Genomic DNA, 27,366 nt, shown 5'->3' with positions numbered 1-27,366 from the left:
CTAATTATGTCGAGCCATGAAAAAGAAACGAGTAAAAAAAATCTACGTTCTCTAAAAAACTTCCGCTCGTCAAAATAGATTAAATAAACTACACTCAAAAGAAAATTATATAAAAAATTTCGAGGAGTGTTAATGCGAGACAAGTAACCTACAAAGCCAAACACTTGTAAGTAAGCCATTATCACTTCAGTAGCGTCGACAATCCATGGTATGCATAAATTCTGGTAAAAATGACCGAGTACTATGACAGATTCGGTCATTTCAGACTCTGCCAGAACTTAGACGGTACCTGGGCCGAACTCTACACTGTATTACAGAAACGATACAAAACTGTGCGTAAACAAACAAACTGCGAACAATTGTGTTTTCGCTTATAAATAAGACTACAGGAAATAAAAAAATAATTAATTTATCTAAACATTTGACTTATTATTCACTATTATAAACATGCAAGTAAAACAAGCGATTAATGTATATAGCCAGCCTCCTACAGTTCTTTAAATATGGAGGCTACTTCATCGATGTGCGAATAGTTTCCTTCATGAACCGATCCCACCATCAGTTTCAGACGACATGACTACGCTACTTCGTGCCATGAGGTTACGCGATTACGACTGCGAGACTGCGAGGCTACAGAGCTACAAAGATTCTAGAACACAAGTTTATGTGACTGCGTGGTTACAGGACTACAAGTCTGCATGAGTTCTTGACTACGAAGCTACTCGTCTACAAGGCTCCAATTGCTGCATCTGTCTTCGACGGAATTTCCTCTTTTGCTACATCTGCACCATCAGCATTATGTTATGTGATTACAAGGGCACTTGCTTACGTAGCTTCAATTTTACGAGGCTCCAATGCATCATGACTACGAGACTACGAGACTGTGCGATTGCAGGTCTTCAAGGTTATGTGATCGCGAGGCTATACGGCTACGAAGCTTCCAGAACGCATAGCTAAGAGACTGCATGACTAATTGGCTGCGTGGCTACGAAACTTCATGTATCTAACTGACTACAATAGCAGTATTCAGTGTGAGAGTTAATTTATCTCATGCAAAGGTACTTGCTGCAAGTAGTTCCGCTTTTCAACATCAGATAATATTTATTTCTTTTATGTGGGATGCGGGATGCTCACTATCGATCGCATAAGAAGGATGGCTTCGATAGTCTCCAAGGAGAAGGAAGTTCGTCCTTCCTGTTAGTGCTTCTCAGATTTCTCACGGTCCACCATCTAGGATTGTGACCTCACGCCGGCCATCTTGGATGGGTGTGACGTTACCACATGGCTCGTAGTCTCGTAGTCATGATGCATTGGAGCCTCGTAGAATAGAAGCTACTTAGCAAGTACCCTTGTAATCTTATAACAATGCTGATGGTGCAGATGTATTAAAAGAGGAAATTTCGTCGAAGACAGATGCGGCAATTGGAGCCTTGTAGACGAGTAGCTTCGTAGTCAAGAACTCATGCAGACTTGTAGTCCTATATCCTCGCAGTCACGTAAACTCGTTTTCTAGAGGCTTCGTAGCTCTGTAGCTTCGCAGTCTCGTAAACTTGAAGATTCGTAGTCACGTAGTCCACTGAATGGTGCTATTGTAGTCAGTTTGAGACATGAACCTTCCTATCCACACGGCCAACAAGTCATGCAGCAAAGAAATAAATATTATTTACCTGCAAGCAACACGTGGCGACATAGGATGACGAAAAGCGGAACTACTTGCAAAAAGTACCTTTACATGAGATAAATTAACTCTCACCACTGAATGTTGCTATTATAGTCAGTTAGAGTCATGGAGTTTCGTAGCCATGCCACCAATTAGTCATGCAGTCTCGTAACCATGCGTTCTGGAAGCTACGTAGTCCTATAGCCTCACGATCACGTAACCTTGAAGACTCGCAATCGCATAGTCTAGTAACCTCATGGCACGTAGTCACGTATTCATGATGCATGGGATCCTCGTAGATTTGAAGCTACCTAAGCAAGTAGCCATGTAATCTTATAACATAATGCTGGTGGTGCAGATGTAGCAAAATAGGAAATTCCGTCAAAGACTGATGCGGCAATTGGAGCCTTGTAGACGAGTAGCTTCGTAGTCACGTACTCATGCAGACTTGTAGTCCTATACCCAAGCAGGTACGTAATCTTGTGTTTTAGAAGCTTTGTAGTTCTGTAGCCTCGCAGTCTCGTAAACTTGAAGATTCGCAGTCACGTTGTCTCTTAACCTCATGGCTCGTAGTCGCGTAGACATGATGTCATGGGACCTCGTAGAATTGTAGCTACGTATCCAAGTAGTTTCGTAGACTAGAAGCTACGTAAGCAAGTTGTCATGTAATCTAGTAACATAATGCTGGGGTAGTTGGAGCCGAGTAAACTAGTATTCATATAGCTTCAGAGACATGTATTTTCGTAGCCACGCGGTCTTTTAGACATGCTGTCTCGTAGCCATGTATAACTCGTAACTAGCTAGATCCTTTAAGACTCGTAGCCTTGTGGCCTCATAGTCTCTTAGACTCGTAGAATTCTAGCAAAATATATTTGGAGCTGATGAGACAAAAGACAGTTGGAGGAAATGACTGTAGGATCCAATGACTGATGGAGTCACTAGACTAATAGAAACAATATACTGATGGAGACAATGAATATTGGAGCCAATGAATATTGGAGCCAATGAATGTTGGAGCCAATTAATATTGTAGCCAATGACTATTGGAGCCCATGACTATTGGAGCCAAAAGGCTGTTGGAGCCAAATAACAAATGTGCTGCCTTTTCGTTGTTGGTGCTGCCTTTTCGTTGTCGGTGCTTCCAAATGTGCCGCCTTTTCGTTGGTGGTGCTTCCAAATGTGCTTTCTTTCTGTTGACGGTGCTTCCAAATGCGCTGCCTTTTCGTTGACGATGGTTCCTTTTTGTTGATTATGCGTAGTACAAAATGTAGTGATTGAATATTTACCAGTTTAAAACATCTTGGTGTTACTAAAATATTTTTCAAGGTCACTTGGTCCTTTAGTATGTATAAAAAATATCACGATGGATTAATTGAATATTTTAGCTAACGACGAAGGTCATGCAGTCCTGAAATGACTAGCCTATACGTCTGATAATTACATGAATCGGTCTCATGGACTGAAGTCAATTGGTCTATATGTGTGGCTTTGTACATGAACGGCTTATAGGTTATTCAGATTATTGAAAAATTATACTTTCATAATAGGCTAATTGGCACTGTATTAATTCGTTGGACAGGTATATTGTCTTGATATGATTTTCGTAGAGTGAATGATTAATAAACTCCGCGAAAGGTAATGGAAAACAGAACCTAATTTTTTTAAATAATTAGTTACAACTGTCAATGGTCAAGAATCGAACCGTGGACAGGAATCCATCGTTTCAATCTGTATATTAATAATGATTTATTTTTCTGAGACTTTTGGAATTTTTTCCGCATTTCTAGCTAAATAATTACATTATTTCAAGATGGCGCCCAAGTTTCAATATGTCTGGCACCTAAGTAATAATAAATGATTACTGCACTGTAGCTGGTTAGAATAAAACTAGCATGATGGTATTACGAGTACACATACAATATGGTGTCCTCCAGCAGACGAAAACAAGATGGTGGCAATGACCACTAGCAGGTGGTAGCTCCTGGTAGCATGTACTGAACATAAAATGTAAGATCCATGATGGACGTCAAGGTCAAAGACATAGATCAAGGTCAAGGTCTAAGTTCAAGGTCAATGACAAAGTTCGATGCCAACGTACGAGGTTAAAGGTATGGTGAACAGAAAATTATACTAACATGTCGCCAGCACACTCTAGCAGACGAAAACTAGATGACAGTCTCCAGTGGACGAAGTCAAGATGGCGTACATGATGAAAACAAGATGGTGGCAATGACCACTAGCAGGTGGTAGCTCCTGGTAGCATGTACTGAACATAAAATGTCGGATCCATGATGGTCGTCAAGGTCAAAGTCAAAGATCAAGTCAAAGTTCAAGGTAAAGTTCAAAGTAAGGTCAAAGTTCAAGGTCAAGGTCAAAGTTCAAGGTCAAGGTCAAAGTTCAAGGTCAATAACAAAGTTAATTGCCAACAGACAAGGTTAAAGGTATGGTGAACAGAAAATTATATAACATGTCGCCAGCACACTCTAGCAGACGAAAACAAGATGATGGTCTCCAGCAGACGAAGACAAGATGGCGGACATGACGTCATACTAGCTGATGACATATACCTTGATATTGGTGGTAGGTCAGTCTCTAGGTGGCTTCTGTGAAGGAAGGATCTAACGAGTTTTTTTTTATTTTTTGCCCTCACCGGTTTCGAACCAAGGGCAAAAATCGATATAATCAATCAGAATTCTAATAAGTTAATTTTTTGATGAATTTTGAACTTTTTTTTCATTAAAATCGGATAATAAATAAAGCTTTTCAAGATGGCGGCCGTAACGAAACATGCAACATTAATAGGATCCAATATGACGGTCGTAACATAAAGTGTAACAATGACATATTACTCAACCAATATGGCGGGTGTAACGAAACATGCAACGTTTATATAATCCAAGATGGCGACCGTTACGATAAGTGCAACAGTGGTTTTAAAATTTTTATTATTTAATTAGAATTTTTAATTTTTTAATGATTTTAAAAATTTTTCCTGATTTTCTAACATAAAAAAGATGGCTTCCGTAACATAAATTGCAACGGTGACTTCATAATCCAAGATGGCGGTCATGGTATCCCTATTCCTAGAAATGGCTTAATGGAAGCTGAATTTTTTATATATTCATAATTTTTTCATTAAAATCGGATAATAAATAAAGATTTTCACGATGGCTGCCGTAACGAAATTTGCAACGGTGACGTCATAATCCAAGATGGCGGTCATGGTTTCCTTATTCCTAGAAATGTCTTAACGGAGGCTGAATTTTTTATAAATATTAAAATTGTTTTCATTAAAATCGGATAATAAAAAAGGTTTTCAAGATGGCTGCCGTAACGAAAATTGCAACGGTGTTGGCATAATCCTAAAAGAGTCCTATCGGAGGCTGTAGACATGGATGCTCAAGCCTATATTAGGAATTTCGTGGTTTTTAAGGCAATGTGACTTTTGTGGTTTTTCGTAATCCTAATTTTCGAATATTTGTGGAAGAAAACGAGAAATTTTTCCTCAAAGCGGGAATTTTTTAGCCATTTTGAGTCATTTTTGAGGAATTTTGAGGAATTTTGAGTCAAAAATGGCCGCCATGACGTCACAATCCAAGATGGCGGATCGACAATCTCAATCCACCGTCTGACGCCTGGGCCAGCTCCGGCTATTGTACACTACTCACAATTTATCAATTTTCGCAAGGCACTCTTTGCACAATTGTATTGATCATTACAATCTGTTTAAGTGAACGAAATTTCTCATTATCGATACATATATGTTGATGGTGACACAACTGCTTTTGAATCATGCTGACTGTTATCGATTTTTTCTTTAAAATCGTCTTCGATAGTTCAAACAGTAATTGATTGAACCAGGGTCCAAACAACTTTCAAAAACTTTTCCCTATCATTATCGCTCTTATATGTATACATTCGAATATTTATTCAGTTTGAGTTAATTTATCTCATACAAAAACAATTCCAACTTCATCTTCCTCCCAACAGATGTCGCCACATATTGAGTTTAAGTAAATCTTTATATATATATTTCTTGTGTGCGTGTGTATGTCACTGAACTCCTCCTAGACGGCTGGACCGATTTTGATGAAATTTTGTGTGTGAGTTCACGGGGATTCGAGGATGGTTTAGATTCACAATTGGATATTTTATCTCGATTCTGAGTTAAGAAAAACTAAAAAAAAAACACGCTTTAAAAGCAAAAATTGCAACGCATTATTAGAAGCCATTAAGTTTTGCTATTGTAAGGAACTAAGTAGAGAGTAAGAAAAAAATAAAGATCCTGACAGTTTATAGCGTCGCCATATTTGTTTCAATTTTCAATACCCTTTTTGTATATTACAATTTAAATTGCAGAAAAAAAATCATGTTTCATAGCCACACAAATAGTGAGGATGGTTTAGATTCACAATTGGATATTTTATCTCGATTCTGAGTTAGTAAAAACTAAAAAAACACGCTTTAAAAGCAAAAATTGCAACGCATTATTAGAAGCCATTAAGTTTTGCTATTGTAAGGAACTAAGTAGAGAGTAAGAAAAAAATAAAGATCCTGACAGTTTATAGTGTCGCCATATTTGTTTCAATTTTCAATACCCTTTTTGTATATTACAATTTAAATTGCAGAAAAAATTCATGTTTCATAGCCACACAAATAGTGAGTGTGTGTCATTTCTCTATGTCCACGAGGTCTCGCCGCGTCAATTTTCTCCTTGGAGCGAACCCGTCCGCTTAATTAAATAAACAGCTTTTATCGTTGAATGATTTCATGATTTATTTAATGAAAATATGCTCTCATAAAAAAATTAGTTAGATAGACATTCAATAGGTGTCTTTCTCTCACTCTCTCTCTCACTCTGAAATGTATGTAGCTTGCTCGCGGGTCAGTAATGCAGACAATCTTTACATTCTAGCTCGAGACGGAAAAAACAGTAAATGTGGTCTACAAAGACAGTTTATGAAGTGTCTTCCCGTCATTACATTTGAAAGTAGAAACACTTTTACTCAAAATTTAGGTAGTAACATATTTTTATTGCAAAGACTGAAATATAGGTGAGAAAAATTATCATTTGTGAACATAAGAAAACTACTACAACTGTATCAACTGTTATGTTATAATGTTTAAATTTCTAAATGGTGCAAGATAATACAAAATTCCATGCGGAAAAAGTCGTGGGCAGCAGATACGTATAGTTATAGGTGTGGGGCTATGCATGCTGATTTTTCATATACTGCATGGATGCGAACATGTAAGAATAATCTATCTATCTTACTATAATAAAACTACTTTTTCTGTCTGTCTGTTTGTACGCGATTTTGATGAAATTTTGTGTGTGAGTTCACGGGGATTCGAGGATGGTTTAGATTCACAATTGGATATTTTACCTCGATTCTGAGTTAAGAAAAACTAAAAATACACGCTTTAAAAGCAAAAAAACTAAGCATTGTTGATGATTAGCCTCCATGGCAACGGGCTTTTGCATTGTTGTTGCCTTCTGCGTAACCATGGGAAAGGTTTTTGGTAACGGCAGTGGCGTGCCCAAGAGGAGGGGTATGTATAATGAGAAGATACAAAATGTCCAGCGTAGAAATACTTACCGCCATATCCATATCTCACAAAAAGTACATTTGGGCAGGACAATGTCTGTCGGGTCCGCTAAAAAGATATATAGAGAGATAGAGATATAAATAGAAAGATAGAGAGAGTTATAGAGATATACATAGAGAGATAGAGAATTAGAGAGATTAAGAGAGATGCTTAGTATACGTTTAAAAAATTACAAAAAAAAAATTGATTGAGGCATTGCAACGCATGCCGGGCATTATCTAGTATTATTTATATATTTATGTGAAACGCAGGATGCTCTCTTACACACGCAAAGGAAGGGGAGTTTCGCTAGACATCAAGGATAAGAAAGTTCGTCTTGCATTTCATGTCTCATATCTGAAAAAAATTGCATGGAGTGTATTTTCTCTCAGAAATACCAGGAGCACACGGAGAACGCCAACAACAATCTTGCCAGAAATAACCTGAATCGTACAGAGAAACCCAACAAAATATTGCCATGAATATTCAGGAGCACTCGGAGGAAACCAACAGAAGTCTTGAAAATCAAGCTCACTGAATACATTTATAATATAATAATATATAATAATATGCCTAGCATCGCTATATTTTTTATGCATATACACATCTGGAACAAATATATGCTAATGATATAATTATTCAAGATATATATTAAATATCTAAATGAAACAATTACTGAGCAGAATTTTCCAGACTTCATTTGGTTTTCTCCGAGTGCTCATGAACATTCTTGACAATAATGTTGTTGGGTAATTACTTATGATTCAGTTTATTTCAGGCAATATTATTATTGGTTTTCTTCGTGTGCTCCTGGTTATTTCCGAGAAAAATTACACTGCATGAAATTTTTTTCTCGAAATGAGACCTGTAATTTTATTCAGATTTTAGTTTAATTAGTGAATTTTTATTACCCAATCACTACTTCCAATTTTTTCTTTATTTTGAGGAAATCAAACAAAATAATTCATAAATGAGTAGATTCATATGCTGCGAGAAGGTTGAAAAACACTATCATGAAAGACTAACTTCAATCTCCTTTATGTCTAGCGAAACCCTCTTTTTATTGGTACCGTGAGAAAGCATCTCGCATTCCTTATAAAAAAAATAATACTAGCTGCCCGACCCGGCTTCGCACGGCTATACTAATGGAAAAAAAATTAAGCCACATCTCCCATTTACAGTAATGGTAAATAAAAAAAAATCAGTGAAAATTTATAACAATGCTGTATAATGTACCGGAGAGAAAATGAATAGCACCGATGGTTTCCCGACTCGTGCACGCAACGTACAATTGATGTAACCGTACTTCGCTACGGCAGTCTACAGAGAAATCACTCTTGCGCCGCTCATTATACATGCCCCTCCTTGTGGGTACGCCATTGCCGCGCGATGCCCGTTGCCATGGAGACGCAGAAGGCATGAACAATGCAAAATCCTGTTCTCATGCAGACAAAGTACCCACTGTTGCTTGGTTTTAACCACCCATGGGATCTAATTTTCGGAAAATGTCATCCTGCATAACATAAGGAACATTACTGTGAAGTTTCAAGTCTCTAAAATATATATACTTGAAAAAAAGGGCAATTTTTGATATATAAAGTACCCGCAAAATTTCAACGGTGATGAGGACTGCACTAACAATGAATTAGTCGTTGCCATAGAGACGAATGAAGCATCAGCAGAGCAATAGCCGTTGCCATGGTGATTTCCTACCAAAACTGGAAATTTTGATATTGTGCCTTAAATTAGGCATTTCGACACTTTTTTTTAATTTTTCTATAATTTTAAAATATTTTTGGAAATTTTATTTTTTTAATTTATCTGGTTGTTAAGGGGGTGATTTACTCTTTGTTAGGCCGGTGTACGCCACGTGTTTAAACTTTGTGCCAGTGGACCGAAGCCCCTTTATCAGGGGCCTATCTGATATTTTGCTAGTCTAATGTGGATGTGGGCAGCCTGGTTGAAATTTCTCTTGCCTGCAGTCACGCCCCGGGTTTGTAATTTTAATTCACTGCATGACCAAAATTGCATAGAGCAGCCCTCCCCCCCTTCCCCTTAGTTCTGAGAAATCATGTCAGGAGCAGTGACCTGACGTGAACTTAGCCAATACGATGGCCTACTTCAAGGACCTTCTCTCTGGTCCTACAGAGACGTCCACGACATCTAGCGGCAAAAAAAGTAACCGTGGGCCTGGTTGCCAGCGTGCAGAGCACACCCTCGTGACACCTGGTGGAAAGTCAGCTCACCGCCTCAGTTAGTTCCCCTTTACGCCGCTAGAAAGAAGCGCCGCGGCGCCATAAGGCACTATGCTCTCTCTCGCGGCCTGTAGAAGTCGATTGTTTGTAGCTTCCTGTACCTGCCGGTAGAGACTGCAGCAGTCGCTCTTCGGCGCGAACAACTGAATTTGTGCTTACAACCACTCGGGCACTTTCGCTTGTTTTCGGCCCTGAGCCGAACATTCCCCCTCTTTTTTCCTAGGGCCGACCACCCGATTTAATTAGAAGCTTTGACCGCCATCGCCGGGCACTTAGTTCTCTGACCTCGGCTACTTACCACGTCTTCTCGGCGTCCTCTGTGCTAAGAGGCTTTTCGCGGCTACGGCGAAATCGTATGCACAAGAATGTAGTCAGCTTGCTTTAGGGATGTAATCCCAGTGGTACAGTAGCCAGTCAGATGAAGTATTTAGAAAAAGTCATGTTTAGTTAAATTTTATTATTTTTTTATTTATTTTTCCTAAAAATTTGGTTTCTTCCGTGTCATCCGCGGTATCTCGGTGCGCGCCATCCTGATGTCGGCGCGAGAAACCTCGCGAGCCCTGATTCCACACCCTGTTTGGTGAGTAATTCAGCGTTTTTTTTTCTCCTCCCCAAATTCCCGTTTGTTGGCCTTTCGCGCCGACTGTGTATGACTGTCCGGACGCAGGTCTAATTCGTTTTGAATTTGACTTGTGTTTCAGACAGGGTCCAAGTTTCTGGGGAGACAAATTGCTCCCGGCATGATCTTCGGGACCTCCAGCTGATTTCCCCCTTAAGAAGAGTTTTGCTCCCGGTCCGACGTCATCCTGGGAAGACCCGGGTGATATGAGCTATATATATTTTCCACTTGCATAGAATGAACTTAATTCATTAAAAATATACCAGCGAGCAGTGCCTTAAGAACTAAATCCTCAAGAACATGTAGAATCAAGGAAAGTAATAATCTATGTAATCATTGGGAGAATCAAATTTTGGTGTAATACTTTAAATTTTTGTTAGTGTAATCATTTGTTTGTTAAGGTGTAATATGTATTGTTTTAAATAATGTCGGGGCGCCCCCTTAACTTTGTTACTTACTAAGATCTTTATTATCATGTCGAAATAATGCTAAAACAAAACCTCTTAATAATAAACCAGGAAAACCTACAGACCAAATTATTTATATAGTGTATTTATTATCATATACCTTCTTCTACATAACGATCCACGAACTCCCAAGTTAATAGTGTGCAGGGAGTGTAAATTTTGTCTTGTTCACCGCCTCGTGTCCCCTCTGGTAATTAACTTTAATTTTCTTAATATTTTGCCCAGCAGTGTCCAAGGCCTTTTAATTTAAATTAAAATAATATAATTCTAGGGCACGAAGGGCGTTACAATATATTACGCCCCCGAAACTCCCCTTGGGATCGAATTTCCGCAGAATCCGTTCTTAGTGACCGTCTACATCACAAAATGAGTAACTATGCTAAATTTCAAGTCAATCGGGAGTATAGTTTTAGAGATCTCGTGATGAGTGAGTCAGTGAGTGGTATTTCGCTTATATATATGTATATATATGTATATATATAGGGTAAATCCAGGAGAGATGGACCACCTTTTTTTGAAACTCTTATAGTTTTGTTATTTGTCAAGATATTGGTAAAGTAAATTTCGCTATGATATTCTGGTGAACTATGTATATGAAAAGCAAAGGTATATGTAGAAAATTTACGTTAACAAAGTGAAGAAAAATTTTGAAAATTTTTGGCAGTACTGGTCCATACCTATACCTAGGGTTAGATGGACCAGCCTATATGGGAGAGATGGACCAGCATTGAGAAAGTTATTTAATCATTTATGACTAACTTTAAATTCAGATTTAAGCACTCAATTAAACAAAATCGTTTCTGACGTACAAAAAGTCTACAGTGCCTATACATTAACATGTTTTACAAGGTCTTTCTTCTTTGAGATGTAGTTTTTAAAAACCCATAAAGAGTTTAGTTCTTTTTTTCCACATACATCGCACTTATTTTCGTACTTTGTGCAGTTCTCATGCAACCAACGAGAACACACTGTGCATTTAATCCAGTCTTCTGTACTTTTTGTAGTATTGTTGTCCTCATTACACCCAACACATTCATTTTCGTCCCAGTCACCATCATCACTGTCATCATACAAAATTGGGTGAGAAAATCCTTTGGTGTTTGGTTTATTATGTTTGGTAGGCCTAACAGTCCTAGTTAGGATAGCTTCTTCTCTCCGTCTTTTTCTTTCTTCTTGTTCTTTTATTTTCTTTAGTTTGTCATGTTTTCCTTGGGTAATACATTGTACATTATCCTTAGAATTTAGTACTTTCGAAACACTTGCACTCTTACCACGGGCTGTAGTTTTTTTTGTTAAGATTGGAATAGGTAAGATGTTCAAAATTTTTGTTGGCGTGGGGTTGTCGACCTCTTTGACTCCGGAGACACTGGTGGGCCCTGACGAAGTTCCAGGAGTCGCCAGGCATTCATCACTGATAGGCTGTTCGAAATGTCTTATAGGCAGAGCAGATTCGAGTGGAGGGGTAGACCTATCGGTGACTATGGTTGCTTCTTGGTTTGATGTCAAACCAATGTCTGGAGAGTGTAGTTGAACTAAGTTCGTTTCAGTAGCTTCAGAAAGTGACGTTTCACTAGAACCTCTTGTGTCAGGGGTACTGATTGTTGAATCTTCGCTAGGTATCAGGTAAATGTAGTTTCGTATTGCAGGCATGTTTAGCGGAATAATTCCACATGCCTTGAAGCCGGAAACTGCATTTTATATAGTCGCTTATTTGGACCAAGCACATCCTAGCAACTTGCCAAATTGCAGTCTCGTAATTTGCCGCAATGGGTTGTTCCTCATGAACACATTACATTCATTGTTGTAGTTAGACTTCAAAGATTTAAAAAAGCTTCTGTCAAGTGGCTGCAAGAAATGGGTCGTGTGACTAGGAAGGCTAAGCAAAATTATATAATTTTAATCAAAGAATTCAAGCATTTCCACACTGCTGCAAAGGGAGGAGTGTCCGTCAAGAATCAACTGTACTTTTCCAGCAGGCATTCTTTGCAAAAAGTGATGTTTCAACCAGTCGAAAAATAATTCAGAGGTTATGTAAGCAGATTTCACGTTCATTGCAATCATGGAACCCGGAGGCATGCCATCACTGAACTCCTGTTTCGTATTCTTCCCTTTAAAAATGCAATAGGGAGGAATGTAGTTGCCCTCGCCATTGAAACAACAATACAACGGAAATGGTTTCACCTTTTTCTCCAGACGTAATCCTTTTATTGCAACAACCTCACCTGGTTTGTTGTTTAGTTGCAACCCACTATCGTCCACAATTTAAATGTGCTCAGGCTTACCTATCAAATCATTTTCTGTCAAAACGTTTTCTAGTAGGTCAAAATACTGTTTTACAACAGTGTTATTCATTCCGAGAGCTCTATTCTTAGAAATACCTTCTGACTTTCGGACTGTTAGTTCAGGATTACGAATCAGAAAAGATTGCAGCCAATCATAACCTGCTTTTTGGGCGTCTAGGTCAAAGTTGTGTTTAATTTTCATTTTCCGTGCCCAACAATGAGGATTTCAAATGACTACAAAAAGTTGTAAAAAATTATTAAAGGCTGTACGAGGTAAAGTGAGCACTTCGCAACTTTTAAATACGAACAAGAACACGCGAGTAATACGAACACTTCATGTAATAGGCTCATAAGCTATTATTTATATCCTATTTAAAAGTGGCCGAAAAATAAAAATTTGATCGAATAATAAAAGTAACTATATCCTCAAGAGTGTTCACTTTACCGCATACAGCCTATGTTTTATTTTTGTTTTTTAAGTAGGCCTCACGGAGAGAAGAATTTGCCTTACAAATTTGGAAATTAACTTACAAAATACTTAACAATATGTTTTGTGACTAATTTTTTTGTAGAAACGACATTACAAATCTACAGCATACTCATTAATAATAGGTAGGCCCATTTAAAACGATCGTCCATCTCTCCCACGATGGTCCATCTCTCCCACTTTATTTTGGTCCATCTATCCCGATCGTTATGGAGAGATGGACCAGGCCGCCATTACGTCCCTGTTGTGCCCAGCGTAGCTACAGAACACTATAAAGATACGTTTAGCTTGTTTACATGTTGTAAGGAATAATGGTTCAAAAATATTGCAAAATACTGTCTCTACGACACAACTGCGTTCACATTAACAAAATTTTTGACCTACCTGTTTTCTATTATCTTTAATATCTTCTCAATTTACTCATACAAAGGAACTAAAACAAGACAGCACGCGCAATACAGTAGCCACGACACATTCCTACCAGCCATAGCACTTTATATTAGCAGGTTCGTGAACTATGCCACCGGTCCATCTCACCCGGTGGTCCATCACTCCTGGATTTACCCTATATATATATATATTTATATATATACATACATATACAAGACCTTGTCAGAATTGTAACGGAAGAGGAAAATTATTGATGGTCCGAAAAATGAAAATTAATTTAAAATATTAAAAATAATTATAGTAAAAGAAAAAAAACAACAAATTAAACACAGCGAGAGGAAAAGACAATAGTTTAGGTTTGCGATTTAAAGTGATAAAAAGTATTTAAAAACTAATTGAACTGTTATGAGGGTACTTTTTGCTTCGTTGTTAATATCATATGGGTGTTTTTTACTTGTATGGGAAAATTAAGAATGATAAGGCATATAGTGCGTGGCAACAATGTTAATAGGCAATATGAAATAAACTTATAGCGCCTGCGGCATTGTCAACACACACTTCGAACGTGTACTGCATGTTGTATCTAACCCCCTCCAACGCATTTGATTCTAAATGGTACTTTTAGTAAGGATCCCTAGTGTCATTGATAATATAATATAGCCTATAGCCTTCCTCGATAAATGTACTATCCAACACTGAAAGAATGTTTGAAATCGAACCAGTGGTTCCTGAGATTAGCGCGTTCAAACAAACAAACAAACAAACTATTCAGCTTTATAATATTAGTATAGATTTGCTGCAACACAACGTACACAACATCATTCTTTTGGCAGAAATATGAACTACTCGCAACAAGTTTCTTGTATGAGATAAATTAACTCATACTGACAAAATATTTAAATACTTACATATAAGAGCGATAATATTGGCGAAAAAATTTTGAAAGTTTGTTCGACCCTGGTTGAATCAATATCTTTATGAACTATTTATGTTTCGGTAATGTGGAATATCGTTCATTTAAACTGAATGTCATAATAAATACAATTTTGCAAAGATTGCTTTGCGGAAATTGTTACATTGTGACAATTGCAGCTTTTAGTTTGGACTAAGTGAAAAATAAAAATAAAAAATTAATGTGAAGGTATTCTTTTTAAGACTTCTAAGACCAAGTCAGTGTTTGGACCAAATATGTGTGGAGTTGGCATAAATCATCGCACTTAGGCATCTGCATTGCTTTCATTTCCAATGTATTCAGATTCCAGCATTAAAGAAATGGAAATAAGTTGTCGTACTTCAGGAAGAAAATGATGACAAGTTTCTTAAGATGAGTGATGAAAGATTTGAGCTTCCTGCTGAATTCTCTGATGGATTTTCTGTTACTTGGGGATGAAGGATTAAATAATATTACAGGAAACCATGTCAGCAACAAAAGATTTTTAGAAAATAAGAACAATATATAATAATTTGAAGCTCACAAGACAGATTATTGTGATCATGCAATGAGTACAAAAATGGAAACGAAGCACTAAACTCAATTATTCTGATCAAGCATATGTTTGTTACTGGGACGATGACGATGGTACCTTTATACTGGTTTTAAAACGGAATTTTTAAAATATCTTATAAATAATAAACATGCATGGAAGACAGATGATATTGATTACCAGTCATGGGAAGATCCAATCATATTGGTCGATCGTCTGAAACTGATGGTGGGATCGGTTCATGAAGGAAACTACTCGCACATCGATGAAGTAGCCTCCATATTTAAAGAACTGTAGGAAGCTGGCTATATACATTAATCGCTTGTTTTACTTGCATGTGTATAATATTGAAAAATATCTCAATTAATTAGATAAATAATTTATTGTTTTAATTCTTGTAGTCAGATTGATAACATAGTTTGAGTTCTCAGAGTATCTTATCATATCCAACCTGTGGTATACCACCGAACTTATCCTACAATGTCCCATCAAATGAATACTAATAAATCATGCGATAGTTCGTATCCCTATGATGCCTTAATCCTGTGATAGGATCGCATCCCTGTGATGAAAACATAACCCCCTAAAGAGATCGTAATCCTGCGATTAGATTTATCCCTACGATTTGATTCTATCCCTGTGATGAAATAGTACCACTCTGATGTAATCGTATCTGTGTAAGGAGATCGTATCCCTACTATGAGAGATTATCCCTGTGATGAGAGTGGTGCTGTCACAACTTAGAAACACACGAATTAGAAACAAATAACTTAGAAACACACAAGATAGAATCTTCTGAGTTATTCCTGTTCTAAGTTATGACTTTCTACGTTACGACGTTTCTAAGTTGTGTGGTTCTGCGTTGCGTGTTTCCAAGTTATGACAGTTCTAAATTGTGTGTTTCTAAGTTGTGATTGTTCTAAGTTATGACTTTCTACGTTACGAAGTTTCTAAGATGTGTGGTTCTGCGTTGCGTGTTTCTAAGTGACGACAGTTCTAAGTTGTGTGTTTTTAAGTTGTGATAGTTCTAAGTTATGACTTTCTACATTACCACGTTTCTGAGTTGTGTGGGTCTGAGTTGCGTATTTATATTTACGTGTTTCTAAGATATGACAGTTCTAAGTTGTGATAGTTCTAAGTTATGACTTTCTACGTTACGAAGTTTCTAAGATGTGTGGTTCTGCGTTGCGTGTTTCTAAGTGACGACAGTTCTAAGTTGTGTGTTTTTAAGTTGTGATAGTTCTAAGTTATGACTTTCTACATTACCACGTTTCTGAGTTGTGTGGGTCTGAGTTGCGTATTTATATTTACGTGTTTCTAAGATATGACAGTTCTAAGTTGTGATAGTTCTAAGTTATGACTTTCTACGTTACGATGTTTCTAAGTTGTGTGGTCCTGCGTTGCGTTTTTTGTTACGTGTTTCTAAGATATGGCAGTTCTAATTTGTGATAAATCTAAGTTATGACTTTCTAAGTTACGACGTTTCTTAGTTGTGTGATTTTTCGTTGTGTGTTTCTAAGTTACGTGTTTATAAGTTATGATCGTTCTAACTTATGATAGTTCTAAGTTACGTGAATTTTTTCTAGGTTTCTAAGTTATGACTTTTCTAAGTTGTGTGTTTCTAAGTTATGAGTGGTTCTCGTGATGAGATAGTGTACATGTGATGAGATCTTACCAAATTATTTTTTTTGTACGAAAATATGTCCTTTACTTAAATTGTGCTTTTTTAAAGTGCTTCTTTTTTATAGTGTGCTTCCTATTTGACGAATGAGCGTTTTTTAGAATGAATATTACTTTTGACGACGAATAAGCATCGATAAGTACTAGCAAAATTAAAATAATATATTTTATTTGCAATTATTTTGTTTCTTCTTAACCTGTCTTGTTTTGGTAATTTGATGTGATATTTAATACTATTAAGTTTTTGTAATGAACAAGAGTCGAAATAATCACTGTAATAGAAAGATTAAACAACTATTTTAATAACCGATTTTTTTATTATTTGGAAATTTCTCTCGATTTTCTACCTAAATAATTACAAAATTTCGAGACGGTGGTCAAGAAGTCCAACAAAATGGAGAATGTCTAGACAATATTTAATTACTGTTCTCTAGCGGACAAACATTAAACTACTATGGGCAGAGCACTCTAGCAGACCTCATGTGAAATACTTGACACTAACACTTCTTGTATGGAATACTGAAAAAAAGATGAGTGACCAAAAATAGCTGCAATGACATCGTACCTTGGCATTATTGGCGGGAGTTGGTTTCCATGGAGCAAGTATACATAACTCCATTTTTAATCGAATGACTTTACCGGATTCAAACTTACGACTCCCAAATCCGTTAAATTAATTTGTTTTTCTTTTATTAAAATTTTATTTAATTAATTTTTAATGAATTTTAAAGTGTTTATAATTATTTATAGGAAAATACGTATTTTGAAAATGGCGGACGTGGCATCTCTATTCAAAATGATGGAAGGTTCTAGAATCGAATATGGCGATTGTCACATAAAGAATTTTATTAAAATTTAATTTTAATTGTAAATAATTTTTTTAAAATTATAAGTACACTAGCTGCCCGACCCGGCTTCGCACGGTTGTATTTATGGGGGGGAAAATGAGACCAAATCTCCTATTTACAGTGATAATAAATGAAATAAAATGAAAATTAATTAATTTTGACAAAAACTTAATACAATGCTTTGTAATGTACCGAAGAAAAAACGAATAGCAGCGATGGTTTCCCGACTCTCAAGCACGCAACGTTGTCATGGAAACGAAGTACCCACTGTTTCCCGGGCTTAAACACCAATCAACATTGATAATCAGTTTATTATTAATTATAAATTATTAAGACTATTAATCGAAATAAAAACTACCCTATCTCTCAAGTTGGAAACAATTACACATAAATGCCAATTTTCATCGAAATCGGTTGACTTGGTAAAGAGTTCACTGGACCTTTTTAGAAATCAGATGTAGTTAGTAATTGTCTTCTTAATTTGAATAATTTATATCACTTTAAAATCCCGACCGACTTTGTTCTACCAGTGTATAGTTATTTACCTGTATATATCTAAAAATTGGTGGTCTGTATTTAATGAGTGATGAGGACTACACTAACATTGAAATAGTCGTTGCCATGGAGACGAATGAAGCATCAACAATGCTACAGCCGTTGCCGTGGTGATTTTCTGCCAACTCATACATACATCACATTAGAAAACTCTGAAATTATCAGATTAAGACCATTAATCGAAATAAAAACTATCCTATCTCTCAAGTTGGAAAAAATTACACATAAATGCCAATTTTCATCGAAATCGGTTAAGTGGTTTAGGAGTCCATTGAGGACAAACATTGTGACACGAGATTTATATATATTAAGATGTTTAGTCTGGGCGGGAATCGAACCAAAGTCTGAAACGGATTAAGTAACTGAGCTTTTGAAGTCAACAAAGTTTTTGCATGTTTGAGAATTTTACGGAATTTTATGGAAAAAAATAAAGTAGGTACTTCAAGTTTACGATCAAGGTGAAGGTGAAAGCTCCCCTCCAGAGGCTAATTGGAGGCTTGTTGTTGAATAATTTAAGGCTTTATGAGGGATTTTCGTTTCTTATAAGACAAAAATCTCTGAGGCATTTTAAAATTCGAATTTTTGAATTTTTTGAGGCATTAATAAGGAATTTTCTTTAAAAACAAGAAATTTTCCCTGGCGATAGGGACATTTTTTGAAATTAAGTGTCTTTTTGAGGATTTTCGAGTAAATTTGACACCAAGATGACCGCAGTGCCGTCATAATTCAAGATGGTGGACATGGCTTGAACTCGAGGCACTGGAACCAGACCCAGAGCCCCAATAGCCTACCAATAACTCAGACTTTGGACCTGATCTTCGACAAGAAATTTTATTAAAATACTGACAAATCTTGTTACAATTTATTAAACAGTTAATACTTAACTTTCCCCTTTGCCTCTATGAAATTTGGTTCTCGCCTTCTGACACAGATGTCAGCATCGTGTTTACAGAATTCCGTTTCATGTGAATTCCATTCCATTCACGAATTTACTCCTAACTAATAATGCTGTGTAACGAGAGCTAAGATGTAACAAAAATTTTTTTCACTATTAGTAAACACCAAAGAAGCTTAAACAACTTAAACATAAAACAACTTGTGCTTTAAATTCTTTATTATCGATTGGTAAATACTTGAGTTGATATATATATACACATATATATAACTATCACATAGAGTATTTCGATATTAAACCTTCAATATTAACGATATACGTTTACTGTACCTATATATATTTCTAAAACGTCCCCAAAACCACAAAATCTTTTAAGTGCCCTTAAATTCTAAAAGTCTGGTTTTATGAAAAACATGGGACAGGTTTTCCTCTCATAAAACCGAACTATGTCGTTGTTTAACCTAATAACACTTTTGTTGTTAAAAATTAAGTAGGCCTACTTATATTAATTTTTTACTGGAGTGATTCATTGGTTCTTTGGTATTCTTGAATGTAATTATAACTTTTATCTTTAGAGAAGTAGTTATTTTAATATCTTAAAATGGTTGATAATTATGTACGTATTCTTTTTAGGAAAAACGGTATAAATATAATTCTCTTTAATGAGATTGTACTCTTGATTTATAAAAAACTAAGGAGTCTCTACTTAGGTACACACGCTAGAATTTCTACTTCTACAGCATTACCAAAATATTATCATGAATTATTTTAAAACCCATAATTTACCACTATTTATGTGTTTGTATTTTATTTTTGCAATGAAACTGTAAATATTTTTTACAAACAAATCTTAACCTTTTTGAGTTTGTTCAACATTAAATTACATTATTTTTCATTTCGTCGAATATATATAGGCTATTAATTTGTTGTGTGTCTACAGTATGACGAACGCTGCTTAATCTCGACATTTCAATGTTAAATAAGGGCTGTAATGCCAGGATTCTAAAGTGTTTTCTATGTTGTTTTAATTTCTTTTGTACTATAAATTATTACATAAAGTATTAAATGATAGTTTTACAATTATAAAGTTTGGTTTTTAAATAACTATGCGTGGTGTAAATTATACGATGTTCACGAAAGCAATATAAGTCGACGGCAGCTCCATGGTTATACATGTCCGTTTGTTCAACTACCGTTCCATTTCCGAAATTACTCCTACCAAATGCCGTACACCGAGAGCTAAGTTAATTGCACATAAAAAAATTCATTAAAAAATGTTTGCAACTTGAAACATTATAAAGACCCTGTATAGTTATTAATCTTTAAATGATTGTACTTTAAACAGTCTTTTATGTGCCGTATACAATTGACACAAATAATATCTACTTCGCTTCGACTCGCAGTACAAAGTTAACTTCGTCCAACTTGACAGGACCAAAGTAACCAGTAATAAACCTGTTTGTGCAGCTTATATTCATATAATAGTAAAGTTGTGACTTTACTTGCCTACAAGCACATAAAAATCTTCGTGTTTCTAAAAGACAAGCCAAGGCTACTTGCGGACGTAATCATTTCCTTAAGTAATTTATGTAAATAGGTTTTACGAAGGACGCACAGTTTCATGAATTTGCTGATAATAAAATATTTTCCGTGATCATTATTTTTGACATGATGTTATTGCTGGACCTGCGCAGGCTCACTTAGATGTCGTAAGGCGAGTCTCAACAATAATTGTTATAGAAGTGTTCAACAACACCGCTCCTCGGTGTTTCGCCGAGACACGACTCCGTATCACGCAGCGTTAAAGGCATAACAATGGGAATTGGCACCTTGAGTGTAGAAGAACGCCAAGTGGCGATTCTGTTTTAAAACAACCCTAAAGACAAGTCACGTAAATATGCGTTACACTCGCCAAATAGGCCGGTCCACACGCAACGTTTTCAAGAACGATCTATCTGCGCAGCTAAAGCGTTTATTGCGTCCTCACACACTCAGAAATTAGTACGAGACAGTCATGAACAAATGGTTATTCGGTCAGATATTGAAATCTGTTTTATTAAAACTTAACTGTCCAAAAAATGGCGGTGCATTAATTGGCTGTCGAAGATAAATATTTTTCCCATGTGAAACTACTTCGTGAATTGCAAGGCGAATCTGAAGAGTGCGCAATGACTTACGTATGACCGACGGTACGTAAGCTTACTTACTACAATATAGTAGCTTAACACATAGAACGTCGGAAGACCGGTGTGAGGAAGTCCATTTTTCCCAATAAGAGGCTGACTGCAATGTTCAGGTTTTTCTTGCAGATGGCAGGAGCTACAAGGACTAATGATTTCCAGCGATTATATCCAAACACTATCTAAGTGCAATAACACTTGAAACATGTCCAGCTATGTACAGTATTCTACCGCACGAACTAACACGTTCTATTTCTCTAACAATATTCAGTACGCTTGCCCTTTCTTATCTCTATGACTATGCTCTTTACTTTTAACTCGCCACAAACAAAGGTAACTTTTATATAGTCAGCTACGTCTGGACGACCCTCTAACGAAAACTGCGGTCTAAACGCAGTGAAAGACCGATCGAGTGTCCACACACACCCACTTATCTGCACAGTTATCTGATTTTTAAGCTATTTTGTTCAGTATTTGGACTCCTTGTTCAGTTTTTTCACAGGACTGCGCATTTTGCTGTCCACATGTGCGTATAGCCTGCAACAATTTCAACTGCGCTCGTAAATCTTTGCTCAAAACGTTGCATGTGGACCGGTGTTTAGTGTAGGTGGACGCGTGCTCTGACTCCTGTTCAAAACCTTCCGAAGAGATGCCAGGCCCGCTCGCTGTGCGATGGTCACTCGCTCTCGTTACTCGAAACGACCGAGCAGTCTTTAGGTTGTATAACACGATGGCTGTTTTCATACAGGCTGCGATAGTATATATTATGTGCCTTGCATACAGGCTGCGGTAGACGTTTCTATGGAAGAAGTTATCACACTGGTATAAGCCTAGATAAACGTGACGACACAAGATTTTAAACGCATGCCCAAATATTAATTCTACTTGTGGCAGCAACATCTATCACAGAAAAAGCGGTAAAACTACAGTAATAAGGGCTTAACTAGTTTTAACCTTTGGAACTGTGGTTTCCGGACCCACTTCACACACATATTTGGCCATATATGTAAAAGCCATATTTTGGATTGATTTACTGTGGTAGTTTTCCGATTTTGTGTTAAATAAACACATAAACCCTCCATATTTATCGCACAATGCCGCAACAGCTTCAATAGTTCAAATATTTCCTCTTTAATTAAAGTATTCGTATAAAATACAACAACTAAGTGCATCACAAGTAGCGCCCTACTGCTACCACCTGATTGACTCACAAACCAAACCTTCTACATAAAATTGCACCAGGCCATATTACGGAATCTTTCATCAAACTAGATAGCCGTCTGCTAAAACTTGCATAGCAGCTTGCACCGCAGTCCAAATATATCCCTGCGCCTATACTTCTATCGTAACTTATGTAGAAACTTTCATCGTGTGAAATGGTCTTTACTGTCTGTTGCGCGGCTCCTCACTGCACTGCTGTGACGTCTCTTTCCCCTTCACCGCACGTCTCGCTCCCGTTTAGCTCGGCGGCTCGCCGAAGTAATGGTTACCGCCGACCACAGAAGCCCTGTCGAGGCAAAAGATGCATCTCCAATTCATGGAGTCCTAATCACGAATGAAATGTAAATTTAAAGAAAAATTTTATATTAGAAAGAGCCTACATCTTTGACTTTAGTAGCATGGCTTCTGGGTTGTAGCCGTGTCCATGGCGAATAATTGACCGACGTTTCGGTCGATATTGCAGTCGCCATCAGGGAGCAGTAGCATCAGGAGCAGTAGGTAACTGTTCCCTGATTATGGCGACTGCAATGTCGGCCTAAACGTTGGTAACTATTCGCCATGGACATGGCTACAACCTAGAAGCCAAGCTAATTCAGAAAATGGACGTGAAAGTCCGTGGACATTATTTATCATTGACTTTAACCTAGAGCAAACCAATCCAGATGTTGCACGTAAGCAAGTGATTAGCATCTCCGTGGGAGTTCAGACTCGACACATGTTGGGGCAGGACACACATTGATGATCTCAGGTACGTCTTCTTTGGACGCAGGAATGTCACCAGAGTGACGGCGAGACGTGCTTGTACTCTGACGTTTCTTCGTCTACGAAGTTTCATCACAGGTCCTGACATGCATGGGCAAGAACTGACATTTTACACTTTGGTTAATGGATACTTGCGCAGACATATTTAGAGACTTATCCTGAGTAGTACGACCTTACAGGTTTGTACACAGAGTCATATCCGTGAACCCGGTTATTTACCAGTTGGACTCATTAACTCGTTTTTACATTTGGAAGAATGGGTACTTTTGGTAACTTAAAAACTGAAAATTTTTAATGGGTATGACTCCAAATCACCCAGCATGCGGGCAAAAACCACTCAATAGCCGACTTCCCATTACCAGATATCGAAATATTGGTCTGAATTGAAATAAATTTAACTTAAGTACAACGAATCCAGGAGACAAGTAAATGTCGTGAATGAGTAAATGTACTTGTCAAAGTTAAAGGAAATGTAATCTAAACTTATTTTTGAATGTGGCTCTTCTAATTGTTTTGTATTTGTTTTCTTTCAGATTGAAGAGGCTGACCCAGGATCTTACACTCCATACGTTGTTAGAACGTAACAAACATCGTAGGAGCGTTCAGAGCGTTCAGTAACATTTAAAACAAGGTTTTCTTTTGAACTCATTTCTGTATATATTGATGAATGCAAATAAAATTTACTAAGAAGAATACCATTTGCATTACTTTCAATTCGACAAAAATATATTTCAAAATTATCTACTTGTAAACTTAAGAGTTTTATTTTTAGAAATAATAAAATACTTTTAATTAAAAAAATAGTAGGCATTCGACTTAATTGTCCAAAGTTGATGGGCTTATGTGCTGTAGCCACATTGAAGGCGAGGATTTCCCCAACATTTCGATCTTGCAACCGCCATCATCAGGGTAGCAGGCACATACTGAGGTTATTGTCACTGTTTCTCTATATGCTCAGCCGGGAAAATGTGACACCCATGCAGGAACTATTGTTTACCCATAACTCATGTAGGAAATCAATAAGATCGCGACCCCGTCAAATTGTTTGAATCATTAGAAACTTTTGCGGGGCGCTAGTATGCTACTTTAAGATTAAAGGTGGCTCATGGTCCAGTAAGAAGTAAGTATCTGTCGTTTTTTTTGTTTGGCTCTAATTTAATTAGTGTATATGACTGGGCCCTGGGGGTGGAGGTGATTCACCATTTCCGCTCAGTTTTTTGGCTGACATGTTCGTTAGTGTAGTGATGTCTGTATTTAAAGACTTGTATTTCTATTGTCATTCCTCTCGGAGGCATATAATCGCGTAAAGTGTTAATTTCCTTTGTGGGAAAGAGGCTTTTATTGCGAGAGCAGCAAGCCCACGGGACTCTGCCAGCTCTTAGCCCTGTCAGTGCCCAACGCCGAATCTCCATATCATTTGTGTGTCGTGATACCAGAAGCAGAGCTCCCACAACTCACTGAGTTGTTGTTACAGTTTACTCTGACACAGTTCTGAATCATTGGAGCCCACCTTTATTCAGATTGTCTGGTTTGTTTGGCCAATCGGAGCTGGGCTTCTGTGATTAGCTGGGGCTGCTGGCCAATCAGTGGCCTCTCTCTTCTGGTTGGCTGAGCTGTTTGACCAATCAGGGCCATCTGTTTTCTGTTCTATGTAGAGCTTGGTTTTCAGACTTGCTGAAATGTGGCTCCCATATTATACCTAATTAGCATCCATCCTTTTATATCTGTTTGAAGGGTGAATTAATATTTTTTACTGCTTCTCGAATGTATTTTTTCTTCTTTTGCGAGATGTTGGCCATGGTGTTGAATTAGTTGAATTAAACACTGTGGTTATTTTACTTTGTGTTTTGCTATGGCTGATTGTATATGTATATTAATGGTAAGAGTCGCTTATGTGTTTTTTTTACCTTTAGTGATGGTGAATAGACCAAAGAACACTCTCAAAAAGAAGATAACAGGATGATTTCTACCTTTGATTTTTACTGCATTGGGTGTCTTCGGTGTTCTCATTGGTGTACGAGTATTATAGTGCGAGCCATCAACTTTTCTAAAAACGACAGTTAGCAGTTAGAGTAAGCACGAAGACACAATGTTAACATAGAAGCTATTAATATGGGTTAAAATAATAGCTTCATTTTTTCACAAAGTAGGTATGAAATGTAAAAGAACATAATATTCCTAGATTCTCTGCCCAAAAAACCTGTTTACCAATATATTTAATTAGGTACGCTCACAAACTGCTGAAGATACCACATTTCTGAGATATGTTAATACGAGATAATTTACTTCCTAATCCAAAAAATTTCGAACAAGCCATTGTTCATTTAGACACGACTACGGGACGTGGCATGCACTTTATGGAAATAAATTGCGGAGTTTCAATATGGCAGACATTACATCATACAAGAAGCCAAAATGTTCAAAATCAAAATGGTGGAAATTTCTAGAATCGAAAAAGGAGTATCCCTAGATGGCAGAAAGTTCTATAAAGAAAAATAGTGGCTGCGATATCGAATCCCAGATGGCGGAATCTTATGGGGTGGCGGAATTAAAAGTAGTGGCTGGGTCAAGATAATATAAGTTGGCGGCCGGAGTCAAAGTAAAGTACATCCAATTTGGCCGCCGCGATGTCACAATACAAGATGTTGAACTTCAATCACAATCTACGCCCAGCTCCCAGGGCTAGAACCTACCAATATTTACTACTGCTGTATAGTGTAGCCATGCGATTTTTCTGTAACTCCGGGATGGGGGTGTCAGAAGAGACGTGGTGTGGAATCATTGGATTTGCACGTTGTCTTCTCAAGTGACCGCAGTTTCCTTTACCGCCATGTAGCTTCTTTCTCTGGAAACCTACTAGGTTGCAGCACATCTGGACGTTAAATAAACTCTTACACAAAACAGTATAAAATAAAATGTCAAAGCCTTGTTGTTTATATTGATGAATCCGCCATCATAATCCCGCACGAATTCCAAATCTGTAAGCGAAACCATTATTCCACCTCAGAAAATTACCGCCCTACCTACAAACAAGTCTAAATATAGTGAAGAGGTAGATCCAGCAACCATCCATGAATAATATTTTTTTATAATTTAATGCAGTCTCGTCTTATTTAATCTGAAGATGGGAGCACTTAAAGTAATATGTATTTAGATTTAGGTTTTAAGGAATTATAGGTTTAGTAATTTTGAAAAATAACACGCAATGTTATTTCTAAACGTATTAAAACAAATTTTTGATTCTGTGGCAAGAGATTTATGCATGTATCATACTTGACATAATTAAACATGTTACTGTTCATTTAATAATTTTTAAAACTCTCATCAATGCAGAAAAAAAGGGGTGAAAGTGTTTATATATGCACCCTAATATTTATACATCTTTTTGATTCTAAACACTAATTAATTTTTAAATTAATTTTTAAAACTTACTTAAAAAAAATTGGTTTTCTGTAAAGCCGTTTTACGGACGATAGTTTAACGTGACAACGTCATAACAAAACATTGATGAAATGATTGATCCAGAAGAAAATGAAATATCATATTCGGCTAGACACTGAGCCGTAATAGGTTTTTGCAACCAAACAATTTAGGCATTAATAATATTATATTCTTTGAGGAAGAAATTTTTTTTAAAATTTTTCTATCTTTTGTATGATAAAATCTAACTCTGAATGATTTTATGAATAAAATTGAATCATTTTTATTGATTTATCACTATTTTGTATGGATACAAATAAGGAGTGAAAAGAAATCTACAATTTAATTAATAAATTTACTTTTATTTGCATTCATTAATTCAAATATATTTATTACTTTTGAAGTGTCGTGCGCGCCGTATTTATTTTTACAAGTACAAAAAAAATTGGTTGTCTGTAAAGTCGGTTTACGGACGATAGTTTAACGTGACAACGTCATAACAAAACATTGATGAAATGATTGCATACTTTTATGAATAAAATTGAATAATTTTTATTTTAATAATAAAAGGA

General features: G+C 36.7%; 1 protein-coding gene across 2 annotated transcripts in view; it reads left to right on the top strand.

Annotated features, from left to right (window-relative positions):
* Nucleotides 1-24,069, top strand: part of LOC134541171 (xanthine dehydrogenase-like) — a 296,422-nt gene extending 272,353 nt beyond the window's left edge. For both annotated transcript variants that reach the window (XM_063384402.1, XM_063384401.1), the window contains exon 28: nt 23,908-24,069. In XM_063384402.1, the coding sequence (XP_063240472.1) occupies nt 23,908-23,958 (51 nt within the window). In that variant the 3' untranslated portion in view covers nt 23,959-24,069. The remainder of the gene's footprint in view (nt 1-23,907) is intronic.
* The last annotated feature ends 3,297 nt before the right edge of the window (nt 24,070-27,366 follow it).

Source organism: Bacillus rossius, chromosome 18 (genome assembly GCF_032445375.1).
Source record: "Bacillus rossius redtenbacheri isolate Brsri chromosome 18, Brsri_v3, whole genome shotgun sequence".
Lineage (NCBI taxonomy): Eukaryota > Metazoa > Arthropoda > Insecta > Phasmatodea > Bacillidae > Bacillus > Bacillus rossius.
Note: the sequence above shows the minus strand (reverse complement) of the source record. Positions and strands in the feature narration are given on the sequence as shown.